The 19,108-nt window shown below is 43.1% G+C and overlaps 1 protein-coding gene across 1 annotated transcript in view; it reads left to right on the top strand.

The window, feature by feature from the left end:
* The window catches only part of pik3r3b (phosphoinositide-3-kinase, regulatory subunit 3b (gamma)), a 293,043-nt gene that overhangs the window by 115,054 nt on the left and 158,881 nt on the right, over positions 1-19,108 (top strand). Inside the window, exons 6-7 of the mRNA XM_070446248.1 lie at positions 10,805-11,006; positions 12,994-13,079. Of these exons, the coding sequence (XP_070302349.1) occupies positions 10,805-11,006; positions 12,994-13,079 (288 nt within the window). The remainder of the gene's footprint in view (positions 1-10,804; positions 11,007-12,993; positions 13,080-19,108) is intronic.

Below are 19,108 nucleotides of genomic sequence, written 5' to 3' on the forward strand. Positions count from 1 at the left end.
ATGCAGGCTTGTGATGAGCACATTTAACAAGCTCTGGGTTTATTCATTTGTCTGTACAGTCGGCTTTGTTAACCTATGCTGTGTATAGTAATCATTAGCTAATCTACATGCTTGTCTCTCTGTCTGTCATGCTGCAGAGAACTCAGCCTGTCTTTCCCGGGCTCGCTCTCTCTCTCTCTATATGACGATCGTCACCAATTCCCAAACCCACTACCTGTCCTCCCTTTCCTCCCTCCCTCAGCTCCTTTCTCTGATTTTTTTCTCTTCATTTTCTTGATCTGCATTACACCTAATCCCCTTCAATACCATCCCAAATCCCCCTATTGTGGATTCTGTCACACCTGCAAAGCCTCCTAAACCCATTTATATAAACCCTTCTCTCTGCGAGGTAGACCAACTGACCAGCCGGCGGGGAGGGTCCTACGGTCAGTCTGACCGACCATGCGACTGACTGTGTAACCATAACTTCAGGAGACTCCGACCAAGTGTCTCAGTCTCATCCCTTTGTGTCTGTCTGTCTCAGACAAGAGAAGTGGTCAGTCATTCTATTGGCATAATCCAGATTCAGGTTGACCTCTCTAAGAACCCAGGGCAAAGGGGCAGCTTTCCCACCAGACCATGCCCATCTGGACTGAACAAAGGGGGGTAGCTATAGTTAGGTAACTGATGTCTATACAGACTTCCAGGAAAGCCATTGGACCGGTCAGCTGGACCAACCCAGGTCTGGTACCTGGGTTCAAATACATGTGTATTTGAATATTTGTTATTTAAATACTTATTTTCTGTGTATTTGAGTATTTTCAAATTATTTCCGATAAATAGCCTACTATTTGAAGGTATTTTCAAATACTTATTTTAAATACTATTTTCAAATACCTGGGTTCARTGCATGGAAGTGTATTTGAGTCAGTGTATTTGTGTATTTCCAAATACATTACAATATTCAACTACTTGTCTTTTACCCCCMAAAATACCTAAATACTTATTTACAAATGTTTTAGATTCTTTTTTAAATACCCTAAATAGTATTTGAACCCAGGTCTGCCTAGCACCTAGCTCTAACCCTCCCCTTCTCCCTCCTCCCTGGACTGCCCAGTGTCCTTGTGCCAGGTAGGTCAGATCCATATGGGAAGCCATTAGACGGGTCTGCAGCCCTATAGCACCCACGTCTACCCTCTTTCCTCCTTTCCGTCCGTCCTGCTTTCCTTCCATCCTCTGATCCTCCCGGGTCTCCCCAGTGTCCAGTGTCCTTAGGGACAGATGGAAAGCCACTCGACCAATCAGTGGCACCTAAAGGTCCTCCCCCCTTCCTCTGTGCCCATTCCCAGTGTCCAGTAGGTTCTCAGGGTCAGATGGACAGGCCAAGTTCCCAGCCTTGTCCTCTATTGAGCCAGGGTCAGATCGTATTAATGAGGACCGAGGGGGTCCATGAATACCGAGGGGACAGGGAAGGGCAATAACAGCTCCAGACGGGATGTGGATGAATTTTGGGGGAGGGAGAGCAGGGGGTCTGGGTGGGTAGCAGTCATCGGCTGCGTCTGTGGTGGCGAGACGAGAGAAGGTCAACACAGCTGACCTCTACCAGATCAGGCGGATTGGCCAACCATATATAATCTAACAGCTCTGACCAACACACAGCCCCCCGACACACACCCACACACAAACACACACACTCCATCTCCACACACATGACCGTTGCCCTGCCACCACCTCCTCCGTCACCTGCGCCCAAGCACCTGCCACTTTGCCCTCCCACTCTTCAAGTGCCCTTTTGGGTGGTGGTATAATTATATATTTTTTGTATACAGTTTTTGTTGTTGTTGTTCTGAAGCCACTTCTCCAAAGTTATTGTGACGTTGTCAAGTTTGCCACCCCCCACTCCTACTCTGTCCTTTGGTCTGCCCTGTACAGAGCTCACGTGCGCCTGTTTCCAAGTCTGGCTACCCTTTTTACATTTTTAACACTTGCCCCCTGAAAGGTATGTGCACGGCCCTGCTAACTTTTGACCCCTGACCCTAAGACACTTATCTCATATAAGCACCCTTGGCCAGCCTTAACCAGGCCAGCGCTAATGGCCCCAGGCGTGGGTGTAACTCATTAAGAAAAAGGCCAGCCTCAGCCAGGCAACAAGAGCAGCTAACAGGAGAGAAGTCCTTATCACTAGACATGAGGTGCTCTATACTGAACACTTATGGTGCTGCATTCTGCTCTGTCTGCAGCTAAAATACAGGCGCGCGCACACACACACACACACACACACACACACACACACACACACACACACACACACACACACACCACACCACACACACAACCACACACACACACACACACACACACACACACACACCACACACACACACACACACACACACACACACACACACACACACACACACACACACCACACACACACACACACACCACACACCACTAAGGCTCAACTGCAAACACTCATCCACTCTCAGCTAAAATTCACAATTCAATCAGGACAGACAGATTTACTGAGGTCATACTGCTGGTTGTAGGTTAAGTCCAGAGCACTTTGAGTTATTGGGATCAATCACAAACATGGGTTTTAACACTGAAAACCCTGCGAGGTCCAAATGCACAACTCTTATAGGTCAATATGGATCACATTCTGCTACCTTCATGTAGATTATGTGTGAATGAAGATAGCTAGCTGCATTAGATTTTAGTACCTATTATGTAGTTAATACAGAGGTTCAATCAGTAAGTCTGGTCTGAATGGCTAGATCGCTTTCATTTAATTCAGTAAGCACAATGTAATTATCTTTGCTGGGCATAGTGGAATGTATATGTTAGTATTACAAACATTATAGTCATCAGCACACAGGGCCGGGTTAATGCAGGGGTTTACCAGGGCTGAAGCCCCTGGGCCCAGGCCCATAATAAAACAAATAAAACAAAGAAGGAAATATATACAGTATATATTATATATACAGTGTATATTATATATGAAGTATATATTTAGTATTTTTTTTGTTGCAACCGCCAACCACAGGAGGACTCAGGAGCCCGCTCTCAAGAAGGCTGCAGGTGAAGCAGCATGTGTGCCAAATATACAGCTTGTTGCGTTGTGGCCATAAACATATAATCCATAGAACGGTTTGAAACCTCTTAACCTGTCAATTTGACTGTTGGGTGCACTAGCAATGCCTGCCAGTCCTAACTTGAATGGGAACTGCCATCTATGGATTATATTTCTTGAGATAGGCTATTGCCATGACAAGTAGCCTATGGCTTCATCGTGAGTCAGTGTGCCACTGGACATGTTATTTAKTAGCTTACTGTAGCCTATAATATATATGTATATACAGTGCCTTGCAAAAGTATTCATCCCCCTTRGCGTTTTTCCTATTTTGTTGCATCACAACCTGTAATTTAAATTTATTTTTATTTGGATTTCATGTAATGGACATACACAAAATAGTCCAAATTGGTGAAGACAAATGAAAAAAAATTAAGAAATGGAAAAGTGGTGCGTGCATATGTACAGTATGTATTCACCCCCTTAGCTATGAAGCCCCTAAATAAGATCTGGTGCAACTAATTACCTTCAGAAGTCACATGATTAGTTAAATTAAGTCCACCTGTGTGCAATCTAAGTGTCACATGATCTCAGTATATATTCACCTGTTCTGAAAGGCCCCAGAGTCTGCAACACCACTAAGCAAGGGGCACCACCAAGCAAGCGGCAGCATGAAGACCAAGGAGCTCTCAACACAGGTCAGGGACAAAGTTGTGGAGAAGTACAGATCAGGGTTGGGTTATAAAAAAAATATAAGAAACTTTTAACATCCCACAGAGCACCATTAAATCCATTATTAAAACATGGAATGAATATGGCACCACAACAAACCTGCCAAGAGAGGGCCGCCCACCAAAACTCACGGACCAGGCAAGGAGGGCATTAATCAGAGGCAACAACGAGACCAAAGATAACCCTGAAAGAGCTGCAAAGCTCCACAGCGGAGATTGGAGTATCTGTCCATAGGACCACTTTAAGCCGTACACTCCACAGAGCTGGGCTTTGCGGAAGACTGGCCAGAAAAAAAGCTATTGCTTAAATAAAAAATTAACATGTTTGGTGTTCGCCAAAAAGCATGAGTCAGATGAGACWAAAATTTTGATTCTTGGCCATCGAGGAGAATGCTATGTCTGGCGCAAACCAACACCTCTCATCACCCTRAGAACACCATCCCCACAGTGAAGCATGGTGGTGGCAGCATCATGCTGTGGGGATGTTTTTCATTGGCAGGGACTGGGAAACTGGTCAGAATTGAAGGAATGGTGCTAAATACAGGGAAATTCTTGAGGGAAACCTGTTTCAGTCTTCCAGAGATTTGAAACTGGAACGAAGGTTCAACTTCCAGCAGGACAATGACCCAAAGCATACTACTAAAGCAACACTCAAGTGGTTTAAGGGGAAACATTTAACTGTCTTGGAATGGCCTAGTCAAAGCCCAGACCTCAATCCAATTGAAAATCTATGGTATGACTTGAAGATTGCTGTACACCAGCGTAACCCATCCAACTTGAAGGAGCTGGAGCAGTTTTTCCTTGAATGGGCAAAAATCCCAGTGGCTAGATGTGCCARGCTTATAGAGATAGACCCCAATTTACTTGCAACTGTATTTGCTGCAACAGGTGGCTCTACAAAGTATTGACTTTGTGGGGGGTGAATAGTTATGCATGCTCAAGTTCTGTTTTTTTGTCTTATTTCTTGTTTGTTTCACAAGAAAAAATATTTTGCATCTTCAAAGTGGTAGGCATGTTGTGTAAATCAAATGGTACAAACCCCCCAAAAATCTATTTTAATTCCAGGTTGTAAGGCAACAAAATAGAAAAGATGCCAAGGGGGGTGAAAACTTCCGCATGCAACTGTATATATATATATATTACCTACTAACATTGTACAATCTGTGATTTATTAATCCGGCCCTGTCAGCATAGTTTAATGTCTCTCCTCCTCTTTTACTATTAACCATGTGCAGAATGTCATTCACCTACTAGCTTATAGCCTGTGAGCACGGCACAATAATGCAACTTCACCATGCTTGCTGAATAACCAGATGTGTAAAGTAACTAATTGGAACTACTCTCATTACTGTAATTGAGTAGCTTTTTTGAGTATTTTTCAAAGTTAGTAATTTTAGTCCTACTTTAGTAGAATTTCATGAAAGTAACACTACTTCTTTTTGAGTCTGATATTTCAGTACTCTTTCCACCCTTGTTAAGGGAGTTTGTGAATGAGGAAATTAGTGACAGAAAGTGGTAGGGAATGAGTGAGTGAAGGAAAGAGGGTGAGTGGATGAATGTCAGCTCCGCATAGGGCTACCTGCCATCACAGCATCGGGCTCCACTGATCAACCCTCGAAGACAAGGCCATACCCCAAACTATTTTAATAGGTTTTCATATTTGCATTTTGTTTCTGTTGTTCATTCAGTTAAACCTGTTACTCGATTGAACTGAACATAACCAGTCAATTTCCAAAAGCACACAGTAAAGGTACATACCCACTGGGCACAGATGTCAGTTCAACGTCTAGTTTTGATTTACATTATGGCTGTGGTCAACTAACGTGAATTCAACATGAAATCAACAAAAAATGTAAAAATGTCTTTGGATTTAGTTAAAAGTTGGGTGAAAAAAATACTAAATGTGACCGACCGGCTCGATTGTCTTAGTTAGCAAAATTTGAAATTGTGTTTTTTTCATCAAATCAAATTTTATTGGTTACATACACGTGATTAGCAGATGTTATTATTGTGAGTGTAGTGAAATGCTTGTGCTTCTAGCTCCGACAGTACAGTAATATCTAACAAGTAATATCTAACAAATTACACAACATATACCCAATACACACAAATCTAAGTAGGAATGAATTAAGACTATATACATATGGACGAGCGATGTCAGAGCGGAACGGACTAAGATACAGTATATACTTATGAGATGAGTAATGCAAGAGATGTAAACATTAAGTGACTAAGACACCGTAGAATATTATAAACTCAGCAAAAAATGAAACGGCCCTTTTTCAGTACACTGTCTTTCAAAGATAATTTGTTAAAATCCAAATAACTTCACAGATCTTCATTGTAAAGGGTTTAAACACAGTTTCCCATGCTTGTTCAATGAACCATAAACAATTAATGAACATGCACCTGTGGAACGGTCGTTAAGACACTAACAGCTTAAAGACGGTAACCATAAGTTATGAAAACTTAGGACACTAAAGAGGMCTTTCTACTGACTCTGAAAAATGCCAAAAGAAAGATGCCCAGGGTCCCTGCTCATCTGTGTGAACGTGCCTTAGGCATGCTGCAAGGAGGCATGAGGACTGCAGATGTGGCCAGGGCAATAAATTGCAATGTCCATACTGTGAGACACCTAAGACAGCGCTACAGGGAGACGGGACGGACAGCTGATCGTCCTCACGTGTAACAACACCTGCACAGGATCGATACATCCGAACATCACACCTGCGGGACAGGTACAGGATGCCAACAACAACTGCCCGAGTTACACCAAGAACGCACAATCCCTCCATCAGTGCTCAGACTGTCCGCAATAGGCTGAGAGAGGCTGGACTGAGGGCTTGTAGGCCTGTTGTAAGGCAGGTCCTCACCAGACAACATCGTCGCCTATGGGCACAAACCCACCGTCGTTGGACCAGACAGGACTGGCAAAAAGTGCTCTTCACTGACGAGTCGTGTTTTGTCTCACCAGGGGTGATGGTTGGATTTGCGTTTATCGTCGAAGGAATGAGTGTTACACCGAGGCCTGTACTCTGGAGCGGGATCGATTTGGAGGTGGAGGGTCCGTCATGGTCTGGGACGGTGTGTCACAGCATCATCGGACTGAGCTTGTTGTCATTGCAGGCATTCTCAACGCTGTGCGTTACAGGGAAGACATCCTCCTCCCTCTTCCTGCAGGCTCATCCTGACATGCCACCAGCCATACTGCTCGTTCGGTGCATGATTTCCTGCAAGACAGGAATGTCAGTGTTCTGCCATGGCCAGCGAAGAGCCCGGATCTCAATTCCATTGAGCACGTCCGGGACCTGTTGGATCGGAGGGTGAGGGCTAGGGCCATTCCCCCCAGAAATGTCTGGGAACTTGCAGGTGCCTTGGTGGAAGAGTAGGGTAACATCTCACAGCAAGAACTGGCAAATCTGGTGCAGTCCACGAGGAGGAGATGCACTGCAGTACTTAATGCAGCTGGTGGCCACACCAGATACTGACTGTTACATTTGATTTTGACCCCCCCCCCCCTTTGTTCAGGGACACATTATTCCATTTCTGTTAGTCACATGTCTGTGGAACTTGTTTAGTTTATGTCTCAGTTGTTGAATCTTATGTCCATACAAATATTTACATATGTTAAGTTTGCTGAAAATAAACGCAGTTGACAGTGAGAGGACGTTTCTTTTTTTGCTGAGTTTAGAATCGGCTATGAAAAGCCAACTGACATTTACTCCTGAGGTGCTGACCTGTTGCACCCTCGACATCCACTGTGATTATTATTATTTGACCATGCTGGGTATAGATGTGTATCTTGGCCATGTTCTGTTATAATCTCCACCCGGCACAGCCAGAAGAGGACTGGCCACCCCTCATAGCCTGGTTCCTCTTTAGGTTTCTTCCTGGTTCCTCTCTAGGTTTCTTCCTAGGTTCTCGCCTTTCTAGGGAGTTTTTCCTAGCCACCTTGCTTCTACACCTGCATTGCTTGCTGTTTGGGGTTTTAGGCTGGGTTTCTGTACAGCATTTTGTGATATCAGCTGATGTAAGAAGGGCTTTATAAAAAAAAAAAATCTGAGTAATGCCAAATATGTAAACTTTATTAAAGTGACTAGTGTTCCATTCCTTAAAGTGGCCAGTGATTTATAGTCTATGCCTATAGGCAGCAGCCTCTAATTTGGTAGTGATGGCTGTTTAACAGTCTGATGGCCTTGAGATAGAGGCGTTTTTTCAGTCTCTCTGTCCTAGCTTTGATACACCTGTACTGACCTCACCTTCTGGAAGATAACGGGGCGAACTGGCAGTGACTTGGGTGGTTGATGTCCTTGATGATCTTTTTGGCCTTCCTGTGACATTGGGTGCTGTAGGTGACCTGGAGGAAGGGTAGTTTGCCCTCGTTAATGCGTTGGGCCGACCGCACCACCCTCTGGACAGCCTTGTGGTTGCCGGTGGTGCAGTTGCCATACCAGGCGGTGATACAGCCCGACAGGATGCTTTCAATTGTGCATCTGTAAAAGTTTGTGAGGGTTTTAGGTGCCTAGCCAAATTTCTTTAGCTTCCTGAGGTTGAAGAGACTCTGTTGCTCCTCTGTGTGGGTGGTCCATTTCAGTTTGTCAGTGATGTGTACACCAAGGAACTTGAAGCTTTCCACCTTCTCCACTACGGTCCCGACGATGTAGTGTAGTTTCCTGAAATACACGATCATCTCCTTTGTTTTGCTGACGTTGAGTGAGAGGTTGTTTTCCAGGCACCACACTCCCAGAGGGCCCCCCCCCCCCCTCATCCCTGTAGGCTGTCTCGACGTTGGATAAAAGTAGAGACTCAGAGTTAAAAAATTGTATTTCATACACTAAAGTTGAGGAACATTGGAAAAGTAATTTTGCTTTGAAAGTAACCTCACTTTTGAGAAAATGGCCTTTCAATATTTTGGTACTACTATTGGAGAGCCCCTCTATGTCTACACCACTGCATCGTTCACACCCTCTTAAGCTTTAGCCCCACCCATCTCTTTAAGGATTCACATGTGAGGCTATGTACTAAACAACCAACGATATACTTTATATATTACGGGTATGTTCATAAATGAAATCTGGAGTGCCCAAGTGTGCTCTGGGCGTCCAGTAACCTCAGAGCATTGTCAGATTGTCCATTCGTAAATTCAGAGTGTTTCGCTCTCGGAGCGTTCAGAGCGCTCTGGCCRAGGAGTAGGGTTGATCCGAGCATTCTGACCTAACAACAGCAGTCAAGCACCAAGCTAACTGGCTAACGTTTGCTAGCTTGCTAGCTACCTCCAGACACATGAGAGAACAGCTCACTCKGAGCATTTTATTCACCCTAGCAGAGCTGGTTAGGCTGTTTTTATGTTATCCAGAGCGTTGGCGACTGCAAATGTGCTGCTGGCAGCAATTAAATTTAATTACGTTTTTTTGCCAATGGTTACTGACACAGGCCATATTCAATGGGTGTTGAGCGTTCGTAAATTCATCAGTTATTCTGCGCTCTGGCACACAGACGAAAGTGCTCTGAAATCGGAGTAGATAGCCAGAGCGAATTTACCAGCTATGCCTATCAACAGTTGTCACAGTGACTTCATAAACATTCTATTGAAATAGTTTCTTGCATAGTGGAGTATTTAGATAGCTAAATCTTACCTGTATACATGGATGGACGCTTCTTCCTCTCTGTCACGGATGCCATGGTTGCTCTTAGTTTGAAGATGTAATCCGGAGACAGGTGTTTTATACAACAGCCTTCTGTGTGTTTTCCTTTTGACTCTGTCTGCATATTTGCAATCAAACTCAGAATTTTATCCATCTCCTTAGCTATCATACTCTAATTACACTGATTTCAAAACTCGGTCCTCCAGAAAGTGGAGAGCAACACTTATACAGTTCTACTACGTGATATCTTTCAAAGAAGCCACGTTAGAAAGGACTACCTACACWTACTGATCAGCTCATGTTATAGACAGAGGCGTGCTACATGGCAGACCAATCCAAACTCATCTCTAGCCAATCATGGCTAGCGGGAAGGTTGCTGACTTTTTCCGTGGCTAAACAAACTAGGCTCGTGATTTAACAATTTTATTTGTACAGATGGCATACAAGTTTGTCATTAAGGCACATGAAAGTTCACATGTTCCAGAAGGCATTTCTGCCAAAAAACGCATTTTGATAAAAGTAGTCACGCGCAACATACGCCTAATTTCCTGAAACGTGTCACAAAATCCCTTACGCTGATGACTTCTTTCAAATCCAATCAGTTTTCCACGTTGATTCAACGTCATCACATTTCATTTTGGGGTTGAAATGACGTGGAAACAATGTTATTTCAGCTTGTTTTTGCCCAGTKGGTATACTGTGTGAGTTCTTATGTACAGAGTCGTTGTTATGGATGGTTTCTCCTTGGGAACAGCATCAAATCAAGGCTGGTCACAAAACATCATTAAGCAGACTACAGAAGTGAATCTAGAATAGATAGTAGCTATGTGGCTTCTTTGAAAGAAGCCCTAGCTGCCTAGACAGAGCAGGGGAGAGGCACAGGTGTCATCTTGTTTGCAGAATGAAGAGAAGACCTGTGGTGAGAGCATCAATATGTCTGCTCCTCTCCAAACATTATTGTCTGAGCTGTGACAACACACAAAGGAGCTGAGCCTGATCCCAGGCCAGCCAGACTCCTGCTGGGTTAGCTGCTTTTACTAACATCCACAGACACAGAAGACATGGTCTTTATAACTTGTCAGAGCAAAATCCATGTATGTATGGACTACATGATGCTATGCTAGACAGCAGTGCAGCAATTGGGGAGGCTAGAATTTTTATTCAAATCTCCCAGTATATCTCTCAAATATTCAAAGAACCGAGTATGTGTGTGTTATGTTACTAGTGCCTGGCTCTCTGTCCCAACACACACACACACACACACACACACACACACACACACACACACACACACACACACACACACACACACACACACACACACAAATACAATACACACTTGTACTCATTCTCCCTTCTCTGTCTTCTTACTCCAGAAACTCAGAGCATGGAGGACTGTGGCGAGAAGCTGAAGAGGATCCTGGAGTCCCCCAGCGTGCCCCAGGCCAACCACCAGCTCCTGGTGCACCTCACCAGACACCTGGTCAAGGTGGCCCAGAGTGAAGCTCAGAACCAGGCCAGCCCCAGGCTTTTAGCCCAGGTCTTCAGTGAGACCATCTTCAAACACTCCCACTTCAGGTAAGACTGATTGGTGCACTGATGAAGTGGTGTGGCTGGCTGAACTCTTAGATAGACAGGTGCTATATAGAACCTAAACGGGTTCTTTGGCTGCCCCCATTGAAGAAGCCTTTAAAGAACCCTTTTGGGTTCCAGGTAGAACCATTTTTATGTCGATCAATTTCCACAAAGGGTTCTACCTGGAACCAAAAGGGGTTATTTAAAGGGTTCTCCTAAGGGGACAGCCCGAAGAACCCTTTTGGAACCCTTTTTTCTAAGAGTGTACTGTCGACATGTATAGGAAACATTTTAAAAATGGGTCTTATGCATGTTATATTCTCAGGTATTGTATACTGATGTGGCTTGCAGCTACAGTCAACTAATGAAAATGTAAACAAAGCATGTTACCCTGGAGCTTTAAGATAAAAACATGCTAGCCAGCAGCTTCAATTATGTTTTTATGTTGCTGTTGTTGTTGATAGTGATAGTGACCATTTGATAGTGATGCTGTTCCTATCCTCTTCATGTACACTCTCAAGTCTATTTTAGAAGAAGAGGAAGTTTAGAATTCCCTGTGCACTCGTAGGCCTATGGGCATGAACTGATAGAGCTGCGTTTACTAAAGGGAAAGGTATGCAGTAATATTTGGCTCGGTGGTAATGTTAACATCCTGTCATTGTAAATCGTAAGCTGAAATGGTCAAGCAAAGCATTAACCTGTTGAGCATGCTGTTTATGTTTCACATACACTGCAAAAGCTCACTGGGAGAATTGCTCTGTGAATTGCTCCTGAATCAGTGAGGAAAGTCTGTTTCTGGCAAAACTGGAATAAGAGATCACAGTCAATGAGGCAGAACCTGTGATATTTGTGTAGCCGTTCCCCTCCTCCCTCACCAGGAGGAGTGAGCGTGCTGGATTATCCCAGAATGCATTGCTCTCCCTGGTCCGTCACTCCGTTGTGTTGTTGATATAAACTTGACCCATGGTGTTTCAGCCCTCTGACCATAACCACCAGAGAACCAGATGGAGGCCAACCTGAGTCTATTAGTATGACCTTTACTGGTGAGTTTAGTATGTCTCAGTCTCTTGTAGTGCACTACCTTTTACCATTTGGTACTCAGATGTAAACTCATTGGATAGAAAGTAGATAGGAACAGCAGGGCATGGAGGAAGTCTTCTTAACATTTAGCTCTAGTCCAGGCAGAGAATTCTGACAACAGAGATTATAGAGTGTAAAGTAGTAGTAGGTCATAGAAGTAGTTCAAGATCAATAGTTGTTGAAATCAGATTAACTGTGGAAGGAAGATGAAAATGTAATCCAGTCATCTGCAGGGTACTGTAAATAGTGAGTTTAGTGTTGTTTGCATGCAAATATCACCATATAGTTTACTGTACATAGTAACCATAGCGTAAACATGACATCATCTCGCTCTTCGGCACTTGTATTTCATGTCAGAGTTGTGGCCTGTCAAACTCCTGTAGGGAGAGCACCGCACGGGAGGCAAAAATAGAGAGAGATCATCAGCTTCCTCAGAGAGAGAGGTCATCAGCTTCCTCAGAGAGAGAGGTCACATATGTATCCATCACAGGACTTGAATTATAGGAAATACATAAGTAAATCAACACTTTCTCTGACCCAGTACCAGGCAAAATCCAATAGAGAAACAAAATATGCAAGAGAGAGAGGAGAACCAGAGGAGTCTGTCTGCCAGAGACATTAGCTTACCATCCCATGGTGTGACCTGGGCCTTTTCCCCTCAAAATCCCCCACCTCCTCCTTTTCCTCCTTCACTCATGTGACCTTGTTCATGACCAAGATACTCTTTCTAGAAGAAGCCAATTGGTTCCATTTACTACTGCAGTTCAACCATACGCATGGCTTTTATGGTTATAGGAAGAATGACATTCTCTCATATTTACATCCGTGACCGTGTTCTCCTCATGCTTGAACTCTTGACATATCTGTCCCTTCATTTGACCTCAGACCCTGCCTGTACCTCTCCCTGCAGTGCGGACGTAAACCCAGAGCACCATGTGAAGATCATGGAGGCCCTGATTGCAGCCGGGGGACTGGTGGAAATGCAGGCAGCACCAGGTAGGACACTGCCTTTTTGGATCTGAACTATAATCTCTCCGCCCTTCTCTCTTTCCTGATATGGTTGAGTGTCATGGTCTTTTACATGGCTGTGTACCAAATGGCACCCTATTTCAGATATAGTGCACTACTTTCGCCCAGAGCCCATATTAAAGCCTAGGTATTTACTTCAATAGAGAGTACAGATGTCCTCATTTTAGGCAGGGCCCATGGAGAGAAGCACAAGATTGAACTTCACTCAACTTTCTAGAGTTTTCCCTGTTAGTTAACACTATCAACGTTTCCCTTTATTGTGGCAATTGTGATCGAGTCAATGTAATATTAGCCACTTTCAATGCAACATACCGAAACAAAACAAAATATGCAAGAGATTTTGTTCTGGGCAAAAAGCACCAGAGTAGGATTCTAATGTGTATAACTCCTGTACTCTACACAGATCTATATGGATCTGTGCCATTTATTTTAAACTGGATTGTGTTTATGGCTGTGGTCGTGAGTAGATGCGCTTGCTTTAAGATCTGAAAACTTTTGAGAGGGTTTATCTAATGTTACCTGGTTAGATTGTAACTAATCTTGCTCTCGCTAGCATTAGTTGTTGTTGTTGATGTGCATAACTGAGGGACAGAGACTACATTTTCATGGTTGTTTGATCAATAGGACTGTAAAGTTCCCAAAATGTAAGAGGACTCTCGTAGTGTTTACATATTTGCAGAAATCCATTCAGGTGTATTTCGGGGCGTTTGGCAAATAACATTCTAATATTCTAAAGTTGCAATTGCCTGTAAACACACAATCCAGTTCAAAGTGAATGATGGCAGGCCCATGTGGCAAACGGCTTGTTTGTATAAAGGCCTACTGTAGCTCTGATTGGCTATTGCGCACCGGTCTGTRTAGACTCCGGTCCTGGACAAGACAGATGTTTTTCTTCGGTTTTATTTAATGCAGTTTCTATTACTTCTCCAAACGCACGGCCAATTTCCCACTCTATATTGCTATAGAAATTTCACAAATGCCTTAGTATACGTAATTCCTAAACATTCCAAGAATTTATAAAACGTGAAAATGACCATATCTAGGTGGTCGCTTGTCAGATTCTTTTTTTTAAGTGTCATATTCTTCCTGGGGGTGTATATGAACAGATGGTAATAAGATTTCATGTTGCTAAAATGCTGTCAGTTCCACTGTAAATGTTACAATGTATCACACTCACCAAATGATGATAATTTGAAACTTCACTTCTTGTTGAAAGTTGTTCTTGAAAAGGGAGAAGCTAACAAATTGGCAACAACATCCTCTTTGATAACACCTGCTGCAACTAGCCGACAACAAAAGCTAGTTAGCTAGACCGTGGGAAAACTACTTCTCGCTATTGCGCAGTGATTTATATATATATCTTTTTAATGTAACCTTTATTTAACTACGCAAGTCAGTTAAGAACAAATTCTTATTTACAGTGATGGTCTACTCCGGCCAAACCCGGGCGACACTGGGCCAATTGTGCACCGCCATATGGGACTCCCAATCATGGCCGGATGTGATACAGCCTGGATTCGAACCAGGGACTGTAGTGACACCTCTTGCACTGAGATGCAGTGCCTTAGACCACTGCGCCACTTGGGATCTATTGGCCTTCAAGAAGGCAGAAGTTTCCATGCGTTTTTGTGAAAACGGTCCCACTCAATAAGTAAAAATGTGATTGGTTGATTCCACTGTCACTCCAAAATGTTGCCCTAATACAGTTGAACGGCAGACACCTTTATCTAGCTTCTGAGGCCTTAGCTAATGGCTGACTTAGCGAGCTAGATTTATCACCCCAGAGACCAGCAAGGAAAAATCCCGATTGGATATTTTTTTCTCTTCAGTGTTAACCCTTTCATGACATTACCCTGAGGAAGGCACAGTGATGCCGAAACGTTGGTAAATACCCATTAAATTGCTGGGAGATTATACATGGAGTGTGCGACTTTCTTTATTTTGATAGTTTATAGTTTATTCGCCGTTAGTCAGCACCTCCACACAAACTATTATTCTAAAATCCAGCTCATGTTTTTTCAACCCTTTCCTTTCCAACAAAAACTGAAAAAAACCTGAACATTTAAATTAATAGTTTAATTATTATTATTATAATCATTATTTTATAAATCCTTAGCTCTTCTCTGATGGCATAGAAGGCCCATTGTTCCCCACTGTGTTTGGGTTAGTAATAATTTTCCTCAGCATGCATTTTTTCACTATTCTGAATGCCTAAAGAATCCATACATTGTTCTGAAATATGAACACAGAAATACTGGACATTTTGGACTATGGTGGTGATTTGACAAAATTACAATCATGGTCTTGAATTGGACTCGCATTTTGCTGGTCTCGGTCTTGGACCCCTTGTCCCCCTCCCGGTCTTGACTTGGTCTCGCCATCCTCTATTTGGTCTTGAATCGGGTGGTCTCGAACGCAACACTGTTGTAGGCCAAACCGTTCGAATGCTACAGACATTTTCTCGAGAAGACCGATTTTCGGGATGTCTCCTGGTCTGACAAACAGAGCTGTAGCTCTGCCACTTTCCACTGCAGATGTGGAAGAGCAACATAGGCAGATGTGGTGGATTGAGACACAGCCCATGCAAAAATATCTCTAGCTTAAATTGACGGATCTTGATGGGGATTGATGGCACCGTTGTGTCAATAGACTAGGGGGTTTTAACTTCAACGAATCACTCATCTGTAATTATGAAGTGCTTTGAAAGGTTGGTCATGACACACATCAACATCATCATCCCAGACACCCTGGACCCACTCCAATCTGCATACCGCCCCACAGATCCACAGATGAAGCAATCTCAATTGCACTTCACACTGCCCTCTCCCACCTGGACAAGAGGGGAAATAACTATGTGAGAATGCTGTTCATAGACTGCAGCTCAGCGTTCAACACCACAGTCCTCGCCAAGCTCATCACCAAGATGGGGACCCTGGCACTGAACACTTCCCTCTGTAACTGGATCATGGACTTCCTGACGGGAATACCTCATAATGACAATGTGAAAACATTTTTCTTGACATTTTTGCCAATGTATTGAAAATAAAATACAGAAGTATCTAATTTACATAAATATTCACACCCCTGAGTCGATACTTTGTAGAAGCACCTTTGGCAGTGATTACAGCTTTGAGTCTTTCTTGGTAAGTCTCTAAGAGCTTTCCACATCTGGATTATGCAACATTTCTCCATTATTCTTTTCAAAATTATTCAAGCTCTGTCAAATTGGTTGTTGATAATTACGATACAACCATTTTCAGGTTTTACCATAGATTTTCAAGCAGAATCTGTGTTTGAAATTCACTGCACGACTGAAGAACCTTACAGATAATTGTGTGTGGGGTATAGAGATGAGGCAGTCATTCAAAAATCATGTTAAACACTGTTAACGCAGAATGTGTCCCTGCAACTTATTATGCGACTTGTTAAGCACATTTCTACTCCATAACTTATTTAAGCGTGCCATAACAAAGGGGTTGAATATTGACTGAAGACATTTTGGTTTTTCATTTTTTAAATTCGTGTAAAAAAAATAAAAAAAATAAACATTCCACTTTGACATTATGGGGTAATGTGTGTAGGCCAGTGACAACAAATCAAAAGTCTATCCATTTTATATTCAGGCTGTAACACAATAAAATGTGGAAAAAGTCAAGGGGTTTGAATACTTTCTGAAAACACTTTAGCTACATTCTTGTGTATTTTATTCCTCTTGTGTTACTATTTTCCTTTTTATGATTTTTTTTCTCTCTCTCTACATCATTGGGAAAGGGCTTACAGTATAACCAATCATTTCACAGTTAAGTCTACACACGTTGCGGTGGCAGTGTGTCTGTAGAAGGAAATAGTGGGTATCCTGTCCAAGGACAGGCTGGTTCTAAAAGGTATGGCAGGGTTCTGGCAGAGAGCAAACACTCTGTATTATCTCTATCCTGAAAGAAACAGCCCACTGCCACCATGGTGTTTGTTGGTGGTTTTCATGAAAAGACTTGAGTAGCTTTCCAAAGCTGGACCATGTAGTTTATTTAACGTATGTATTTCTCACAGTGGGAAAACGCACAACCTCCAGTGGAAAAGAGACTTTTGCTTTAAGAAATGTCCTGAGCTACTGCAACAAATCGTGCATAGCATGAGATAATAGCATACGTCTTCCTCCGTTTGTTTGCTTTGCCGTGAAAGCTGCGATAATGTAACCAGATATCTGCATTTGTCTGGCTGGTCTGCCAGTATTTATGTCGAAGAAAAATCCCTGGGGAGTCAGCCGACCTCAGTAACACAGTTCCTCTGGACCCCCTGCAAGGTTATTTTAGTAGGTGTGTACATCTGGACACCAGGTGTTACTTTACGATGCGTTATAAAGGTTTTGTATAATTTCAGCCGATAGTTTTGAAAGTAGTGCTCGAAAACTGGTCCCGAAAATTGTGCACAATTGTGTAGATCTTCCAATTCGTAAAATATTTAAGACATTTGTAAGTGCTTAAGATCCTGTTCAATGTCATAAGTAACTATAAGATGGCCACCTCTCCTCCCTTCAGTTAGCTGTGATCAGGAATGTTGGGCCCAATATTAACCCTTTGTCTGTGCTTGGCCTGAGCCAGGACAAAGGCACCATAACTCAGAGCCAATCATCACACTCAGCATGCCTGGAACAGAGTAGAGTTTATGGGGTGGCTTTCACCACCTTGAAAGTCAGAGTCATGGGGGCTAGATGGGGGTTATGGTGGCAAGACATGGGGTTAGAGGGTTAGCGGGACATAATTTAGGAGAATAGAAGGGAGGGACGGGAGCAGCAATGAAAATCAGTATGGGGTTGTTGATGCCCTTTATTTCACTGATATATCATTAGGACTTTGCATTCCATCAGCTCTTATAGTAGGGTCCTTTATGCTTTAATTACTATAAAAACAGCATTTAATTTGGCATAATTACCTAGCAATTACATAGTAATGGAGTTGAAGATTATGGTTACATAAGTAGAGTGTGGAACGGTCCTTAACAGTACATTTTTCCAGTATAAGGTGTTCAGCCTCCAGAGTTACATTGTGTGGAATGAATCCCAGTGCCTTTTTTAAGTGTGTGTGGATGATGTGTGTGGTTGGCAGAGTTACATTATACCAAGAAAGAGATCACAGGAGTCCTGTCTATTTGTCTCTGATATGCAACATCTTTTATAACCTGTTTTACACAAACCCACTAGACAAGCTCTCCGAGTGGATGGATGGAATCTCTTCAAGATCATCTTGGCATTTTGCTTGTATGACTGTCCAATCAAGCATACAGGATCTCCATACCTCTGGTATCACTAGCTATGATCATCTTTGTCTCTATTCTGTCAACTCAAGATGAATCATTTTAAATATTTTATGTTGCAGAAGTAAAGTCCACAGACCTTTTGTTTGTCAGATTGAATCTCAGTAAAAAAGGGCCAGTGGCCTCAAAGTGTGGACATGCAGGTACACAATTTGTCTAGGTCAGCTGTGTGTCTTTGTTTGTGGGGAGAAAGAGAGAGGTCAGGTTCACGTGTGAACAAGTTTCTCCCCCACTGGATCCGTAACCAGCACCCCTACCACCCCTCACCCCTCCAGCTTCAGAGTCTACATTAGCCCGAGTCAAAGGTCAGACGAGCTCCCATGGGTGTATCATTAACCCCTGATTAGGCCCAACCAATCCTACTGCAAATGGAGTCTTAAAATAATGTGACCAGATACGGTCCTAACCTGAATGTTCAAGTTTGTGTGTGTGTGTATATGTKTTTGGTGGAGCAGGACCGCTTGAGTTTTACACCTCGGTGGATCCCAGCTCAGCCAGTCAATCTGTCAGCCATTACCATCACGCAATAATTACATTGCCAACCCAGAAAAAATGTAACAAAAAAAACCAACACCATTTCACATTTATGCCTTTTCTGCTTTCCACTGCTGACGGCACGCAACCCCTTCCCACAGCCTAGCAAATGTAACACGCACACCCTATACCCCCCCACCCCCCCGGACCCA

This window comes from Salvelinus sp. IW2-2015, linkage group LG13 (assembly GCF_002910315.2).
Source record: "Salvelinus sp. IW2-2015 linkage group LG13, ASM291031v2, whole genome shotgun sequence".
NCBI classification, from domain to species: Eukaryota; Metazoa; Chordata; class Actinopteri; order Salmoniformes; family Salmonidae; genus Salvelinus; species Salvelinus sp. IW2-2015.